We start from the raw sequence: 18,109 nt of genomic DNA, 5'->3' as shown, positions 1-18,109 counted from the left end.
TACAAGATTGTTGATGCTTTATCGTTCTCTTTTCCTTTCCCTAAGTTCCATAGAGTAGTTCCACTATTACTGACATATTCTACATATGAGTTTGTACATGATCGTGCTTGTTTTTGTGTATATATTTATCTTTTGGATCTATCTTCCATATATGAGAGAAAACATGTGGCCTTCGTCTTTCTGAGCCTGGCTTGCTTCACTTAACAGGTACTCCAAGTATCCATTTACCTTCAAACCACATGTCATTGTTCCTTATGGCTGAGTAAAACTATATCTATCTATATCTACATATAGATATAGATATAGATATATATCACAATTTCTTGATCCATTCTTCAGTTGTAGGACATCTGGGTTGCTCCCATAGCTTGGCTGTTGTGAATAGTGCTGCAATGAACATTGGTGTACAGGTGTGTCTACTGTATCCTGACTTACATTCCTTTGGGTTAAATCTCTTTCCTTTACATATTACCCATCCTCGGGTATTTTGTTACAGCAATGGAAAATGGACTAATATAGCATCTCACTGTGTTTAGTGAGACCCAGTTTTCATTTCACCAACCGAGTAGATATAGAACAACCCTCAACAACCTGAACCAATGTAGTGAATCCAAAATCTCTGCTAAGTACACCCATGTTGATAAACTCAGCCCAACCTGAACATATGTTCTGATCTCCTGTATTTTTTTTTCATATTTTGGGCAGTAAATTTTCATAGTTCTTTAGATATATACGCTATCCCTCTGGATTTGACTCTTGTAATAGGGTCCCAGACATGCTGGGATCCATCTCATTTAAGGCAGTGTAGGCATTGAAGACTTAGGAGATGGAGCCATGAAGAGCTGGCTCCTCTTGCCAAGTTCCTTCCTCATGCTGTCTTTCAAAGACAGGACACCAGCTGGGCACTGGGGACTCACACCTGTAATCCTAAGTACTTGGGGGGTCTGAGATCAGGAGGATCAAGGTTCAAGGTCAGCCTGGGCAAAAATAACTAGAGCAAAATGGACTGGAGATGTGGGTCAAGCAGTAGAGCACCTGCTTTGCAAGCATGAAGTCCTGAAACCTCAGTCCCACTAAAAAAAGGGGGAGGGAAGGAGATACTTTGCTTCAGCAGGCAAGGGAGGTACCAAAGATGCTGGGGTTGGTGGTGATCCAACTTCTTTGAATCATGTATCTTCATTCCACACACTTCATTCATTCATTCGTTCATTCATTCAACACATCTATTAAGTACCTGTCATGTACTAAGCAGTGGGGGTACAAGAGGAAGCACAACAGACCCAGCTCCCCACTGTCAGGTGACATTCTAGTGGTGAAAGATACCACAGACGAGTAAGTAAACATGTGTATCAGAGGGTACAGTGACAGAGGGAGAAGGATGGGAGGGGTTGTATGTCACTAAGAAGGAGACCAAAGTCCTGGAATAAGTTAGAGTGTTCCACAGTCACCCAGTGAGTTCAAGGGCATAGAGAAGGCAGGGGTGGAAGGAGAAGAGAAAAGAAGAGGAAGACCAGGTCTGAGATGTCATGGGGAACAGATTATGTGAGGCACAAGGGGAGCCTGGAAAGGGCTTTGAGAAAAGTGACTTGATCTGATAAACATTTTAATAGGATTCCTCCTGGGGCTGGAGGTGTGGCTCAAATGTTACAGTGTTTCTTTGCAAGTGTGAAGCCCTGAGTTCAAACTCAGTCCCACCAAAAAATAAAATAAAATAGCACTCCTCTGGTTGTATCTAAACTGATAACAGACTTTAATGGGTGCAGACTGGAAGTCAGGACACTAGTTGTTGTAGTAATCCTGTTGTAGTAATCCTGATGAGACAATGAGGCTTGTGCCATGCAAAGCGGTCAGATTCTGCATGTGTCTTATTGTATTCATTTATTTACTTACTTATTGGTTCTAGGACCTCGTTCATGCTAGGCTCCTTTTGCATGTGCTCCAACCTAGCAGACAACCAGTGTGACCACCCTCATTTGCCTGTTACCTGCTACTACTTCTGGTGACAACTCTATCATTTGGAGGAAACTGATTCTTCCCAGTGCAATCAGAAACCCAACTTATGGAAAGGAGCTGTGTAGCGTCCGGAGCCATTAAGGGGGCTTTAGGGCAGGACTCCAAGGTCATACATTGTCATCTCCAGCCCAAATCACAGTTCTGCTTTGGCTTGGTGGACATGCCACTGCTACTGCCACCAGACACATGCAGAAAATCACTGCGGCCCAGCCATCTCCATTGGCCTGCCTCTGCATGGAGTTTCAGGACTGTTGTGGTGCCCAGCAAAGCAGTCTCTGCTGTCCTGCAGCCAGTGAAAAGCACTCCCACCAGACTCCAGGGAGGGTAACCTGATTGACTGGGCCTAGGGTAAAAAGCCCTTGCCCTGGGCAGTGGATGCTGGGAAAGTGAGTAGTTAGTTGTCCACTCCAAAATGGATGAAAGGGGCCCAAATGCTGAGTGAGGGGAATGCCAAGGACCTTGAACTGCTTTAGCACTCATCAATCCTGGCTCTACGGGACAGTCTTGGGCTGATGGGCCACATTCACACCCGGTCACCCCCCACCCTGCTGGACACTGGGTTTTCTGAGCATCACTGGGTGTTCCCATCTACAAACTGAATTATACCTGAGGTTCCAGCAGCAATTAGTTGTTCTTAGGGAGCTGGGTATCTGTTTCCGGGGCTGTTAGGTAGCTTGGGAGCTTCCTAACCCTTTCCATTCCTAGGCCAGCTGGAGGAAGGCAGGGAGAGTTACTGGGACCCAGGAGGAACCGCCCCTATCCTTACCTTCCCCCTCCTAACTCACTCCTCCAGTTTCCATTTCTATAATCTGTTGGGGTTGGGGAATGGAGGGGACAGGGCCTGGGTGTAAGGGGTGGTAGGGATATGTGACAACTCACAGGAGTTTCAGAGTTGGAGCAGAGAACAACCAGCCCCATACATGTGCCCCTCCCACCCTCTGACCTGCTGCCTTCTATTGGCCAAGCCCAGTAAGAACCAGAGGACAACACTAGGCACTGGTGGTTCACACACGCCTGTAATCCTAGCTACTCAGGAAGCACAAATCAGGAGCATCGAGGTTTGAAGCCAGCCTGGGCAAATAATTCGTGAGACCCTATCCTGAAAAAACCCATTCCAAGAAAGGGCTGGCAGAGTGGCTCAAAGTGTGGGCACTGACTTAAAACCCCAGTACTGAAAAAAAAAAAAAAAGAACCAGAGGACTGCGGAGGAAGGGCACACACCTACGGGAGTGAAAGGGGGTCTGGGAAGAGGCCTCAGAAGAAAGGTTGTCTGGAGGGCAGCCTTGCAATGCACTAGTCCCCCTGCCTCCAGCCCCTCCATCCTGCACCCTGGGCCTGGCATTTTATTTTATTTTATTTTTTCCAATTGCTGAGCTGCTCCAGCTGGTGTGGGTCCTCAAAACATATGTATCTTTGTATAGATTTAGGTCTTCTCAATCTCGTTGAGATTTCACATTTCACAGTGCGTTTGGTTTGGAAGGGCAACTTGTGGATATGACAATGTCCAGATTTTGTAGGTGTGAACCATCCCCCAAAAGGGCACACACCTATTGGATACTTGGTTGCAATTTCCAAACCTCTGGGGTATTCCTGGCCTTCTCCCTCTCCTGTCCATGAGCAGCCCTGGCTTGGTCCTGGAGGTTGGTAAAACATAGCAGCTTAACCATGTGAGCTGGGGCAGCAGGGGAGAGTGTGGGGGACTGCAGTACTGAAAAGGTCAGTTTGGTGAGCCAAATGAGAGGGCTGGGGTAGGGCAGCAGCCCAAAGACACCAAAGGCAGGTGGTGGGAGGTGAGAAAGGACCACTCTTCACTCTTAGGAGCTGGAAAACTAATGGATAAGAAACTAAGTTTCCTCCCTGGGGAGGCAGCCAGGTATGGAACAGAGATTGTGAAGGATGGTGGGAGAGGTGGATCTGGAGGGGAGCAAATCATGGCCATTCTGTAGAGGAAGGTGGACCCCCAGCTTTGGAGAGTGGAGGTCAGAAGGCAGAGGTGTCAGGGATATGGCTTGGGCCCTCAAAGCTTCTTCCAAAGGGCATCCTACTCAGGGACAGTCATAGCCCTGTCCCCCGTTGTGTTTGAGCACCATGAGTCTTATACCTTTCTCAGGCTGGTGGTGTTGGGGGCTTGTTGGAGACCCAGGCCTTCTTCTCCCTATTCTAATCCTCTAGCCTGGGAAACTGTGCTGGGGACATCTCAGGTTGTCCCTTCAGGTCTCAATCTTTGTTCACCTCAATACTCTAACCCCAGATGAGAAATGTGTGGTAGTACGTGGGGAGTACACAGTGACTCAGGTCGTCATTAGTCCTTACTTCATGTTTTCTGCCTTGAATACAACATACTGATTGTGCGAGGTGCAGGGCGGGGGGCAGTCAGAAGTCCTGGGAAGAAGAATGTCCCATCTCCCTTTCCTGGCTCTGCTGGGAATCCTGCCCTACAATGAGAGGGTAGAGGCAGCCTGTCGGCCCTGTGCCAGGAGGTAGCCTGGATGTGGGAGCTGTTCCACATGTCCAGTTCCTCTCAGTCCAGGACCCTGAGCCAGGGTGAGCATGCCTGGGCTGGGGGCCTGGATCACCAGTGGGATAGAGGGAGTCATCTCAGGGCTCAGGGGACAAATTGTCCACAGAGCAGGGGTCCTGGGACCCTTCCAGAAGGAAACAGTCATTTGTTGGGCGCCTGCTGAGTGCTAAGGTTTACGCTGGGCTTAGTCCCTGCACTCTTACCTGGTCCTCAGGATCCTCCCGGGAAGCCTACAGTAGGCGCTGAAGTGTTAGGATGCCGATTCTCACGAGGACCTTGCCCGGGACCCTAGCTCTGAGGATGGGGAGTCTCCCCCCGAAAGTGTCTGCAGATCACAAGGCAACTTGGTGTGTCGCCATCGTCTCCAGGATCCTGGAAAAGGGTCCCAAGTTTGCGCACAGACACCGGACTGGCGTGGAGCTGCCCGGAGGCGGGGAGGGGCGTCCGCCACCCCTCCCTCCCACACCCCCTCCTTCCCTCCCTCCCGGGCGGGGGTTCCGGGAACCGGCCGGGGCGGGGCGAGGAGGCCAGCGGCCGCGCGGGTCGCCGAGGCTACGGTAGCACCACGATCCCGGGCTTCCGTCTGTCTGTTCGTCCGTCCGTCTGTCCGTCCGCCCAGCCATGACCGCGCCGGCCCCTGCACCTCGGACCCTGTTGCTGTTGCTGCTGCTGTTACCTCCGTCTCCGGGTGGTGAGCCTGAGGGGGAGGGGACGGTGTGTCCTGTCCAGGGACGGGGGTCACACTTTCTCGCACTGTCCCTGGGACTAGCCAACAAACCAGTCCCACAGTCTCCCCCCGGATAGCCCCGAATGCTTCAGCGAACCCCACGAGCGACCTCTCCTCTACCCCTGGACTCTCCCTGCCTGACCTGATTCTGCCCAGACCCCAGAAAGCTGCCACCTTTGTTCTGTCCTGGGGGGAGGGGTCAGCCCTCCCCCTCTTCCAGGGGATTAAATCCCCAGGGGCTGGAGTAGGACCCCTGCTTGGCTTTAGCTCCGGGCAGAGCAGCAGGGACTCCTGGCCCCTCCCGTAGACGCTGTTCGTTCCTCTCAGCCTGTTTCCTGGCTGGGAGGCCCACCGGCTGCTTCCATGGCTCTGTGTTCCTGGAGAAGCTGGGCGCTGAGACTGGCCTTGGGGTGTGTGTCATTGTAGACTGATGACTCACAGTCTTGGGAGGCAGGCTGGGGGCCTTTTAGGGGTGGGATTTGGAACAGCCCCCTGGCCAACCATGAGACACCAAAGACCCTTTGAGATGGGTGAAGTGGTGGCTTCCTGGAGGAGAAGGGATTTGTTTCCTGGGGGATGGCAGGAATCTGAAGGACCTGGGGTGGGGAAATGAGGAGGGGGAGTCCTGTGCCCAGAATCAGCTGTAGAGTGAGCCTGTGGGAGGGTCCCTGGTCCCTGGCTCCGTGAGATCTGGAGCCTTCTGCAGTATCAAAAAGAGCATTTGTTTTGGGGACTTAGACCTAAGGACTCACCAGTGTTTGTCCTTTGGCTCTGTTCAGTTGCTGTTCCTGTAAAGGCCCAGGGGTTCACCTCAGCCCCTGCAGTTGGGCCAAACTGAGGATACTTGCTTTCACTTGGCCAGCTAGCTGAGCTTGGCCTGTCTGATAAGACACTCTCTTCCACTGTTTTGTCCAGAGCAGGATCTGCCTGGAGCTGCCAAGAACAAACTGCACCCCCCTCCAACACCCCCCACCCCCCAATTATCTTTCTTAAAAAGGTCATTCAGTGTCCCTGTCTTTGGGCCTCACACTTCTGACAGCCCGGGGGCACATGATTCACAGACCAGACTGGGCTCCAGATGCTACACACTGCCTGGGGGCCTGACTAGGCTGGGGCTCCCAGAGCTGTGCCTGGCCTGTTTCCAGTCAGACACCTCAGAGATTATCCTTAGTCTCCTGCAGTGGTGGGCCTGGCTGGACTGGGTGTTCCATTTGGGGTCTGTCTTGGCAGAATCTAGTACTGTCCCCTCCTGCTATGGGCTCTAGTCTCTGCTGCTGTAGACTAAGGATACATGGGGACATTAGGCTGTAGCATTTTCCTCAAGGTTTGAAAACCTCAGGGTTGTTATTTTCCACACTTCTCAGCCAGGTCCTCTCAGCATGACCTTTTATACTGAGGCTTGCAGGGATGTCACTAGGTCTCACCACTGGCTGAGAGCCTTGTAATGGGCTTCAGGTGGTGCCACTGGCAAACATTTCCTTCTGCTTGCCCAGCCCAGGGCTAGGGCTTTTTGGACATTTGTGTGGCAAGTGTCACTGTGGCTGTGAATTGGCCAGGAGTCAGCCTGCTGGCAGAGGATGCTGTATGAGAGCCAGGCCCCTGCCGGTGTGTCCAGCAGGTGAGGCTGCTGTGGCTGAGGGATGGGGAAAAGGAATGAAGATTGAACAACAGATGATCCAGTGCCTTATCCTCCCCCTGCACCCCCTTAGGTTAGGTGTGTTATCAGCTATGTGCCAGAGTTTAGCAGCTTCTGGAGGAGGTAAGGCCTTGACAGCTGAGTAGATTTGCAGGTGGGAGATGGGAAACAGGTAAGAATAAGGCAGTGTGGCTGGGCGGGAAATTGGAGTGCTTCAAGGCCTTTTGCCATTGGCACACTGCTTTGGGGTCTCTGGGGTGGATCCTGGAATGGGTGGGAACCAGAGGAGGTCTGAGAGTAGGGATTGACCCCTTCAGACTCACATACAGAAAGGTCACTGCCCCATCAGAAGGGCTGGCAGGGGAAGAGGTAGCCCTGTTAGGGCACCTCTGCTGTGGCCTGTGGAAGAGGACAAAGCTGGGTGGAGTGGTGTCCAGTGAGGAGGATGGCCCAAGCATGCTTGTACCTGGCGTTCTGTTTGGGGACGGTTCTGTTGGTGGCTGGGGCATGGACAAGGTTTGCTTCTCTACTCCAGCTGGTGATGAGATATGCGTATCTGTCAGTGGAGACAACCGAATTCCGAAGTCCTGTCCTGATTTCTGCTGTGGTTCCTGTTCTAACCAATATTGCTGCTCTGATGTGCTGAAGAAATTCGTGGGCAATGAGAAAATGTGTGTGAAGACAGAGGCCAGGTGAGTGCAAGTTCCCAGGGTTGGCGCCCTTCCCCTCTGGCCTCTCAAGACGATGGCCAAGTGTTAAACCAAAGGGTTGGGAGAGTCTGTGTTCTGGGCTGGGCTCCCCAGACCTGCTTAGTTAGTCCCCCACCCTGCTCCCCCCCCAAGGGCTCGAACTCATCCAGGCTTGGGCTGGCTGAGCACATTTCTCATGGGTCAGTGGCCTCAACTGGCCCTGGTCCCGTGGCTCATCCCTGGGACCTGTGCCAACATGTCCTCAGGGGGGACACCTGGATGTAAGTGCACCCCACATTGGGTGCGTGCACCTGGTTAGGTGTGTGCTCCGTATGGCACAGGGTGAGCTGTTCTGTGTCCTCCTGGCATGGCCTGTGCATTTACCCTGTATCTTGGGTGTAGACTGTCATGGGCAAGGACCAAGGTGTCTCCCTTTGCCACATTTCTGTGTTTTGTTTGTGGTACTCCTCAGCTCAAGGCAGTGGTCATCACTGGTCTGGGCAGGACCAACCCCCACTCTTTTATGTACTTTGTATTTTGGGTATTTTAATTTTGGGGGATACAGACAGCCTATAGCACTGTAACACTGACTCCACACCCCCAAATTCCTGTCCTTTTGTCTCACATCCTAGCTAGAATTATAGGCGTGAACCACTGTCCTCGGCTTCAGTCTTTCTTGATTCATTTTGTTTTTTATTTTTTGGCAGTGCTAGGGTTTGAACTCAGGGCTTTGCACTTGCAAAGCAGGCACTCTACTGCTTGAGCCACACCTCCAGTCCATTTGCTCTGGTTATTTTGGAGATGGGGTGTCTTGAATTATTTGTCCAGGCTGACTTTGAACCTCGATCTTCCGGATCTCAGCTTCCCAAGTAGGTAGGATTACAGGTGTGAGCCACTGGCTGCCTCTCAAATTTATTAGGGTACAGTTGTTCCTAGTGACTTGACATTTTATTTTGTTTTACATTTAATTTTGGAAAGTTTCAAATAAGCAAAAAGCAGAGAGAATATTAGAATTAGGAATCCATCACTCACTTCCACAGTTGCCAGCATTCTTACATCATTGTTCCATGTACCTCCAACTCCTTTTTATCCCCTCTGAATCATTTTAAAGAAAATTCCAGACATCATAAGAATTTCTCCTTAAATATTTTCATTGCTAAAACTGAGGCTTTTAAAAAAGAAATATAGGCTGGGCATGGTGTTGCATTCTTGTAATCCCAGCACTGGAGAGGCTGAGGTGGGAGGATCATGAGTTTAAGGCCAGCTTGGGCTACATAATGAGATACCGTCACATACACACGCAAACAGAACAAAACCCCCACAATATCAGTAACAAAGTAAGCACACTGAACAGTAATTTGCTTTTTTTTTTTTTTTTCCAGTATTGGGATTTGAACTCAGGGGCTACACCTGAGCCACTCCACCAGCCCTTTTTTGTGATGGGTTCTTTCCAGATAGGGTCTCACGAACTATTTGCCTGGGTTGGCTTTGAACCGTAATCCTCCTGATCTCTGTCTACAGAGTAGCTTGGATTACAGGAGTGAGCCACTGGTGCCCAGTTGCTAGCTTTCAGTACAAGCCTGTGTTCACTTGTTTCCACTAGCTTCCAGTTACAGGTGGCTTGTTTAAATCAGCATCCAAGCAGAGTTGTTATTTTTATTGATTTTAAATTTATTTTGGGGCTGGAGATGGAACCCAGGGCCTAGCATGTGCTAAGCTGTACCACTGAGCTATGCCCTCAGCCCTGGGTTATTTATTTTATTTTACTGGTGGCACTGGGGTTTGAACTCAGGGCCTCACGTTTGCTAGGCAGGTGCTTTTACTGCTTGAGCCACTCCACCAGCCTTTTTTTGGGGATGGGCTTTTTCAAGATAGGGTCTCCTGAACTATGTGCCCGGGCTTGTTTTGAATTGTGATCCTCTTGATCTCTGCCTCCTGAGTAACTAGGATTACAGGCATGAGCCACTGGTGCTTGACCTGGGTCATTATTTTTAAAGTCTCTGTTGTGGAACTGGGTGCATGACTTAAGTGGTTAGAACACTTGCACATCAAGTATGAGGCCCTGAGTTCAATCCTCAGTAATGCAAAACTGAAAACAAAAACAAAACAACAACAAATAAATGAAGTCTCTGTTGCACCTATCATTATTTTTGTTTGTTTGTTTTTAAGACAGGATCTCACTGTGTAGCCCAGGCTGGCCTTGAACTCTCAGTCCTCTTGCCTCAGTCTCCCCAGTGCTGGGATTATAGAAGTATACCGCCATGCCCGGGTATTTCCACTTTTTTTTTTTTTTTTGGCTATTTCCATTTTTTAATGCTGTATTTTTTCCCCCTTTTTTGTATCTTTTTTTCTTTTCCTTAGTCAGTGTTGCCAGAGGTCTGTCAGTTTTGGATTTGCTAATGTCCATTATTTTCTATGGCTGTCATTCACTGTTTTCTTATTTTTATTTTCTTGAGTTTAGTACCATCTCATTTATTTTTAATTTTTCCTCATTCCTGATAAATTCTACCAAGACATAAATTTCCTTCTAAGAACTCTTTTCTATTTTCCTTCCTTCCTCCCCTCCTCCCTCCCTCCCTCCTTCCCTCTTTCTTCTTTTCTTTCTGACAGGGTCTCATTATGTGCTAAAGCTGGCCTCACATTTTCAGTCCTCCTGCTTTAGCTTCCAAGATCTGGGATTATAGACATGCACCCATGCCTGGCTTCTTCATGATTCTTACTTAACACAGCTGTCAGGTTTTTTGGTTTTTGTTTTTGTACTTTGTTAATTAGTTTCCCAAGGTATCTTTTTTTTTTCTTTTAAGTACTTCTTTTGTTTCTGTTTTTAACTTTGTGTCAATATGTCTCCCTGTTATTCCCTTTCTAACTTCATCCTGTTGTAGTTAGAGAAGGTGCTTTGTCTCCATGAAATCTACTGCCTTGTTTTGTGGTCTCACATATGGTATGTCTGAGAAAGATGAGTGGCCTTGCAGTCTGAGACCCTGACTTGTGATATCCATCCTTGGGAGGCCATGGAAGTTACTAGGATGTGGCGACAGCTCTTGTGTGTGTTCTGTGTGTGGCGTAAGGTGGCGGGTTGTTCCTAGTGTGCCAGAGTGGGTGTGGGGGATTCTAGCATATTCCTCATAAGCTTTCTTTCCTCTTTGCAGTGTGTCCAACCACACGGAGCCACAAGAGCAGCTGGGAGTGGCGCTGAGGTTTCAATCCAGCTTTGACAGTGACCCCGTGTCAGGGTAAATAGAGCCTAATGGCTATGTGTCTTATCTTCCTGGCAGAGGTAACAGGGTGGCTTATGTGGCCTCCAGTGAGGCCAGTAGGGACTGGAATGGTTCAAAGTCATTGGGATGGGGCCCCAGAGACGCTGTCACCATGTCTGACCACCGGAAACTTTGATGCTCACGTCAGAGAACTGTGTCTTCCTCAGTGTCCTGGGTAAAGTGATGGGGTGACTGTGCTTGGGTCTGATCATTGAAGGGCCAGGGGTGAGTGATGGGGTGGGACAGGAGGGACTGGTGGACATAGGTGATAGGGGAGGAAGTGACAGGTGGTGGGGACTGCAGTGCTGATTAAGAGGTGATGGTGACGGTGATGGTGATGGTGGCAAGAGGCAGTTGTGGCCACATGGAGTGATAGTGGATGGTGGTGGTTGTATGGTGATGGAGTTTGGACTATGGTTAAGGTCAGTAATGGTGGTGGTGATGGTGAGTGGTGCTAGAGTGATAATGGTGAGGGAATGAGGCCATGTGTGGAGGTCTATGGATCATCTTACTATGTGGGGATCCTCATCTCAAGGGACCAGGGAGCCCAGAGATTCCTGCCCTCCCAACTCTAGTCCCCTTGGCCGGGTTCTTGCCCTGTGGTGTTGCCACCAGAACAGGTGTGCTGATGCATGGTCATATGTGGTGGAATGGACATGCAGACACACATGCGTGTATCTTCCTGGCTGTCCCGTGAGCTGTCTGCCCACCTCCCCCACCCCCACCCTGTGGATCTGAAGATCCTTTCAGGAGACCCACTCAGGCCTGGTTGCCCCTTTGGAGGAAGAAGGGTTGGCTCCAGGTCCATGCGAAGACTTGGGGTCTTGTCCTCCCCTATGGGCCTGGGTGGGTATGGGATCTCCCAGCCATGGTGGAGTCAGGACAGGTCCCCTGTGAATGGGGGTGGGTGGAAGTGGAGTTGGGACTGTATTGAGTCCTCCACAGGCCCCTCCCTTAATGTCCCAGAGGGCCCTCCCCCAACGGGGGCCAATAACATGGGCCTGCAGGTAGCCCCATGGGAGACACTGATGCCCAGACAGTGTAGGCCTGGGGCAGCTCAGGATTGGGCCTCATCCTGAGGACAGTGGGTTCCATGGAGGGTTCTGGGCAGTGCTAGGGTCAGTGTGGTGCTTTAGGAAGAGGCTGGCTCTGGCTGCTCTGGGGGCAGATATGGCAGGTGGCCTGCAGGAGCAGCTGTGGCTTCCTGGCCAGAAGTGTTGGAAGCCAGGGGACTGCTGGGTTTGGTGGGGAGGGGTGAGGGTGGAGACTTGCCTGCCCACAAGGGGCAAGAGGGTGGGCAGACATAGGAGCTGCCCTGGTCTCTGCTCTGGAGACAGGGCTAGAGGTACAGTCCTGCTGGGGGTGCATGCAGGACAGATGCAGGACAAGGGTGAGTTTGGGTGAGAACAGTGTGTCAAGGCAGGGAGGGAGGGTGGTGTTGGGAGATGAGAGGGAAGGTTCAGGGTTAAGAAGGAAAGCTGGAAGCCATCTGCTCTGCCTGGGCTATCTCCATGGTCAAGGGTGCTTGCTGTTTGTCCACAGATGGTTGAGGGTCCAGCCTCTCCTTCCCAGGTCATGGCCAGTTGCTAAGAGAAGCCTGGCAGAGGAAAGACCCTGGGGACAGGGATTCTGTGCCAGCTCTGCCCCGTCACCTATTCTCTCCCTTGCCCCCAATCTTGGATCCTCACCCTTGGTTCTCACACTTTTGGGTTTCCTAAGAATGAGGTGACACAGAGCATGGGGATCTGGAAGAGCCCACACCTGCTTGGCCTCAATATGTCACATCCTTCCTAGGCCATGTCCTCCCTTGATGTGGGCTCTGGCTTCCCATAGTGTGGATGTATGGCCTGTGGGCTTGGTATTGGCCCAGGTCTTCTATCTCTCAGACTCTAGGCAGGTGAATCTTGCCCTGTCCTGTGGGCTGGTTGTGGCCTATGTCCACTTGGCTTGTTCTCTCTGCAGAGCTCCTTGGTCCCGTCATCATGGTTATTTTGAATCCTGATTTCATAGTCCTGTCCCAGCTGCTTGACATTCAGGACTGTCACATATGACTGTGTTCTCAGGCACTGCAATGGTAGACTCTCTGGCTGTAAGGCCCAGCAAGTCACTCTTGACCTGGCCTGACTTTGCTGGAGGCCAGTACATAGGAAGACAGGGAGGTCCATGAGGCAAGGTGTGGGCTTGGGAACCTGGGCACCTTCCAGACTGCAAAGCATCATGGGAAGTGCTAGGGTGTTCTGAGTCCAGAGATGACCCTTTCATAGTCCAAACGCTGGAGCACAGTTCTTCCCTGCCCTAACTCCCTGCCAGGCTTCTGGCTCTGCTGTCTTCTGTCCCCTCCTGCTTAGGCCAACTCTGCTTTCTGAATTTGGCCTAAAGACTCCTTGATCTAGAAGTAATCTCAACCCTGGGAGGCCTCACTCCTTCACAGAGGCATGGTTTCTTTGGTATAGCAGCCTGGTGTGTCTGTGGGCCACTGCCGCACTCTTCAGCCACTCCATGAGTGTCACTTGACTTCCTCAGAGTGTTATGCCTGGCTGTTCTGCTGGGAGCTGCCATGGAGTCCCTGAGTGAATTTATTAATTCATTTGTCAGATATTTCTTAAGAACCTTCTATATACGAGGCACTGGAGACACAGTGATGGCCCAAACAGGTTCACAGTGCGATTGACCAAATGCTCACACAAAGCAGTATGTGTGCACAAACTGAGGCACTAATGAATTTAATTCACAAGAGTATTTGTAAGGAGCCCATCCTCATCTGAATGGTCAATGAATGTGTGCCCATGGAAGTGATGCTTTGAGCTGAGTTCTGAGGGATGAGCAGGAATTTATTAGGTGGACATGAGGGAGAAGAGGGATGGGGAAGAGAAAGGACCTCTAGGCAGAAGGACCTGCGTGTGCAAAGGTCCTGAGATAGGGCTCCATATAGTCAGAAGGATGAAAGAAGGGTGATATAGCTAGAGCAGAGAGAGTGAAAGTTCCAGACCACCTCAGGCTTTGTGGATCTACTAAGGAATTTTATTTAAATTATTATTATTATTATTATTATTTTTTTACAACAGTGTCTTAGTATTTACCCCACACTGGCCTGGAACTCACTATATAGTCAGGCTGGCCTCAAACTTGTGATCCTCCTGCCTCTGGCCTCCCAAGTGCTGGGATTATAGGTGTTTACTGCCATGCCCAGCTAAATTTTTAATTAAAAATTAAATTTGCTTTATTATAAGTTTTACTATCTAGTTAGACAACCTGAGGGTTTTTTCCCCCTTCATACAGAAAAGTACAGATACACAGTTTAGCAAGTAATTATAAAGCACATTCCCACAGGATCTGAGGATCTAGAGGAGAGGAGCCTTAGGCAGTTGAGCAGGGTGTGACTTGATCAGACCAGCAGGGTGGGGTAGTGGCAGTCGCATCTGGAGAGGCCAGTTAGAAGCTTGGAGCTAGTGGAAGGGGAGGAAAGAGGGGGCTGGATGGATATTGCTCATGTGTCTGTCAGGGCCCCAGGGTGGGCTTGTGGGCCTAGGGTGATGAAAGTGCTCGTCCATGAGGTGGCTACCAGGTGGCAGGGCTGGGGATGGTGCTAAAGGTGAGCTAGAGGGTGGTCCAGTTCCTCTGTGGCTGCCGTCTAACCTGGGCAGCTGGTGGGGTGCATTCAAAGGTCAGGCTTGCGGTGAGTTACGGAGCAGCTCTGAGGCATCCCACCGCCTCCCACCGCCTCGGCTTCCCTCCTCCCTTCTTGGCTCCCTTCTGACTGCTGGTGCAGCTACTGCTGCTGGCACCTGGGCCACGCTGTGTCTTTAAGAGGGTGGCTACAAGGCCTGTGTGTCCGTCCTTCCTGTTGCTCACGTCAGGGCTGGGAAGGACCAAAGAAGAGATTCGATTTCCTTTTCTTGAAAGGGGAGGAGATTAAAACTGAGTGGCCTCTGATGGAAACAGGGGAAGTCCGGGACTGCAGAAGGCACCTGGGAGAAGGGGAAGAAGGCAGAGGCTAACATGGGGTGAGCGGGGTGTATTCTATAGAGAGAGACAGAGAGAGCTTGCTCTAGACTGGCGTGGGCCCTGCCACTGCTGCATGTCATTGACTGTGTGTGGATGTGTGTTCTTCCATCCCTGCCTCTGGTTGGGCAGGGGAATACCCATGGTCCCGTGGTCCTGTTTTGGGGTCTTGTGGTGGTAATGGCTCCTGTTTTGGGAGTTTGGCTGGGTTCTTTTGACCCTGAAGTGTGAGAGGCCTGTCCTCAGGTTTCTCCCTTGGCTGAGGGACCCTGCTGAGGTGGTGCTATGCCTCTGGGCTGTGAAGCCCCAGGATGGGGTGGGGTGGACCCACATCCTTCCTGACTTCACAGGGCAGGTGCCCTGTAGCTAATAAGGTGCCTCAAGCTTTGAATATGCCTGCACAGTGACAAGCATTTGCCTCTTACTAGAATACAGTGTGGCCCCTGGGAATAATGTCTGTCCTTGGAAGTCAGTTTGATGAAATTCTAGACCAGAGCCTACACTGTCAAAGGGCAAACCCTCTGTTCTGTGGGTATCTGGGTTGGGCAGGGAGGCCTCCTCTTCCAGAAAGCACTGCTGCCTCTGTCCATCCTTTCTGTCTGCAATTAACATTGTCACCTGGGACACAGCCATGCTGGTCAGCGGTGGGGGACCAGAAATGCACGTAAGCAGCTGACGCAGAGCTTGGCACACAGCAGCCTCCAGGGAGGGGCAAGTCCTCGGCACTTGGCCTGCCACAGCCTGCCCAGGGGCTGCCCGTGCTCTCCGGGCCACACTGGCCTCACCCTCCTGGGGCTTCTCTCTCCCTTTTCTTCTCCTAGGTCTCCTGAGTCATTTATCTTCCACCTCTGCCTCAACACTGGACTTCCTGGGGCCAAAAATTGGTTGCCTCACTCACTGATGAATGTTTTGACTTGAATTCTACAGTGCCTGGCTCGTGGCACGTACCTGACAACCATGTACTTCTCAGCTGGCGGGGGGAGGACATTAAGTGCAGGGAGCTGAGCTCCTTCCTCTCCTCCTGAGGGAGATGACGTGTAGGGCAGATTCCAAGGGAGAAGCTTTACACAGACTCACAACAACCCCATTTTACACATGAGGAAACTGAGGCCGAAGCAGATTCAAGCTACACAGACAAGGAGTTGCGGTATTTGCATTGCCCAAAGTCTCATTCAACAACCGGGTGCCCTGGGAACAGGTGGGTCATGACTGGCTCTTTGACAGGTTTGGAGCAACTGTAGCCATCGGGCTGACTATTTTTGTGCTCTCTGTTGTCACCATCATCATCTGCTTCACCTGCTCCTGCTGCTGTTTATATAAGATGTGCCGCCGACCACGCCGTAAGCATACCTCCCCCACCCTGTCCTGCTGTGGCCCCCCCTCCCTTGTGTGTAGGTACAGACCCCTGGGTGGGCAAGGGGAGCTGAGCAGGACTCTGCTTTGACTAAGCTCGAGGGATGGGAACAGGCCTGGCCTCAAGACCTGGGGAGATGGAGGGTCTTGACTGGAATTCTCTTTGCAGCTGTTGTGACCACCACCACAGCCACCACTGTGGTGCACGCTCCTTACCCACAGCCTCCGAGTATACCACCTAGCTACCCTGGACCAACATATCAGGGCTATCACCCCATGCCCTCGCAGCCAGGGATGCCAGCAGTACCTTACCCGACGCAGTACCCACCTCCCTACCCAGCTCAGCCCATGGGCCCACCGGCCTACCATGAGACCCTGGCTGGTGAGTACCACTGTGCACTGTGTAGCCCTGCTTGACCCCCCAGCTCATGCCTCTGCCCTTCCAGGTTACATCACTGAATAGTCCTCTGCCCCTTTCTGCTAGTCTGCCCACTCATGCTGCCGTCACCTCTCTGCCAGCCCTTCCCCCTCCTCGCCCCGGGTCCACAGCCAACCAGTGTCTTTTCTGTTTTCAGGAGGTGCATCCGCTCCTTACCCCGCCAGCCAGCCTCCCTATAACCCGGCCTACATGGATCCCCCAAAGGCAGTCCCTTGAGCGTGCCTCCATCTCTCTGGCTGCCACTTGACTATGTTGTGTGTGTGTGAGTGGTATGCAGACACGGTTCGTTACTGGACCCAGTGCATTATGTGTGTCCTTTTTAGACACATGACCTTCTTTGATGCTGACCAGGTAGGGACCAATAATTGCCAGAGTGGGCCCAGACCAACCTTTTTCTTCCTCACTTGAATTAATACTTCCTGAAATCTCAAGTAAATTCAGATAATGGGGTGGAGGGGTTTTCTCCACTCACCCCAGGGTGACCAGGGGTAGCCTGGCATACTAGGACAGCAGAGCTTTTTGTGAGAACCATGCACATCTTGGTTGTGGTGTGTCCAGCCACTGCTCAAGGCCAGAACTTGTCCCCAAGGTGTCATTTGCAGAGCCAGAGCCATGAGGCAGGCAAGTGGGCGAGCCAGGGGATCTGGATAAAGCTCAGTGCTCTGGAAAAATGTCCAGTTGCTTCCTAGAGCCTATACCATGCTCAGTGGAGGGTCACCCAGCTTCTGGTGTCAAAATACTTCAAGCAAAGCCCCACTCATCCCTGACAACTGTCTGGACTGTCCCTGCATCCTCTGTGCAACTACCTGGAGGATCACATCCACTTACAGTTCCAGCTGCCCACACGGAAGCTTCCCTGTCCCTGCTAGCCTGGCCCCTGCCACAGGTGAGCAGTGGAAGCCTCTGTACACCAACATTCTCAGGTCGCCTCCCTGCAGTGTTTTTGTTTTTACTTTTGGCCATTTTGCCAGTTTTCTGTTTTAAAGCATGTGATTATTGATGTGAGGTTGAAACCCCTGGATCCTGGAGAGAAAGTGACCCACAGAGGATAGGGACAACCTGATCTCTGATAGTCTGTTTCCCCTGACACAAGCCTCATAAAACATATAATTTCTGTACTGCAGTCCACAGTTAGTCCTGGCACCACGGACACCACCAGGGCCAAGGGGGCCATCCGGACCAAAGGTCGGGGGTGGGGGCAGGGGGCCCGGTGGCAGCTCTGGCCCAGACACGAATACCTCGGTGTTCCCTGTCCCCGTTAATGTTTCACCAGCTCTGTCTTAGCTTTGTATCTGTCTGTGTGTTTCTGAGAGTCTAGGCTCTGCACCCTTGTTTATAATAAACGCAAATATTTGGAGCTGTCGCGCCTTTTTTTCAGAGCCTTGGTTGCTGGGCTTGGGCTGTAGGCCGAGTACTGTTTCCATCCACTGTTTGGATTTCTGTCTTTTCTACTTTTATTGGGCTAAGAGGTT

General features: G+C 51.3%; 1 protein-coding gene and 1 long non-coding RNA gene across 4 annotated transcripts; one reads left to right on the top strand and one right to left on the bottom strand.

Moving 5' to 3' along the window:
* Positions 1 to 1,306: 1,306 nt before the first annotated feature.
* Positions 1,307 to 5,673, bottom strand: LOC141418596 (uncharacterized). Its single transcript, XR_012443237.1, has 3 exons — positions 5,436 to 5,673; positions 4,738 to 4,906; positions 1,307 to 4,448 (listed from the first exon to the last, which is right to left on the bottom strand). It is a non-coding gene; the product is annotated as an uncharacterized lncRNA (long non-coding RNA).
* Shisa5 (shisa family member 5) lies at positions 4,951 to 17,994 on the top strand. Of its 3 annotated transcripts, XM_074059948.1 has the most exons (8): positions 5,073 to 5,225; positions 6,755 to 6,879; positions 6,971 to 7,020; positions 7,433 to 7,589; positions 10,736 to 10,819; positions 16,070 to 16,185; positions 16,368 to 16,580; positions 16,774 to 17,994. In XM_074059948.1, the coding sequence occupies exons 2-8, from the start codon at positions 6,839 to 6,841 to the stop codon at positions 16,851 to 16,853; spliced, it is 741 nt and encodes a 246-aa protein (XP_073916049.1). In that variant the 5' UTR covers positions 5,073 to 5,225; positions 6,755 to 6,838; the 3' UTR covers positions 16,854 to 17,994. The 3 variants fall into 3 exon arrangements, with proteins under 3 accessions (XP_073916048.1, XP_020033285.2, XP_073916049.1); XM_074059947.1 differs by having other exon boundaries at positions 4,951 to 5,225; positions 6,755 to 7,020; XM_020177696.2 differs by lacking the exons at positions 6,755 to 6,879; positions 6,971 to 7,020 and having other exon boundaries at positions 5,033 to 5,225.
* The last annotated feature ends 115 nt before the right edge of the window (positions 17,995 to 18,109 follow it).

The sequence above is a fragment of the Castor canadensis genome, chromosome 17 (genome assembly GCF_047511655.1).
Source record: "Castor canadensis chromosome 17, mCasCan1.hap1v2, whole genome shotgun sequence".
In the NCBI taxonomy this organism is placed as follows: Eukaryota; Metazoa; Chordata; class Mammalia; order Rodentia; family Castoridae; genus Castor; species Castor canadensis.
This window is presented reverse-complemented; position numbering and strand designations above follow the sequence as displayed.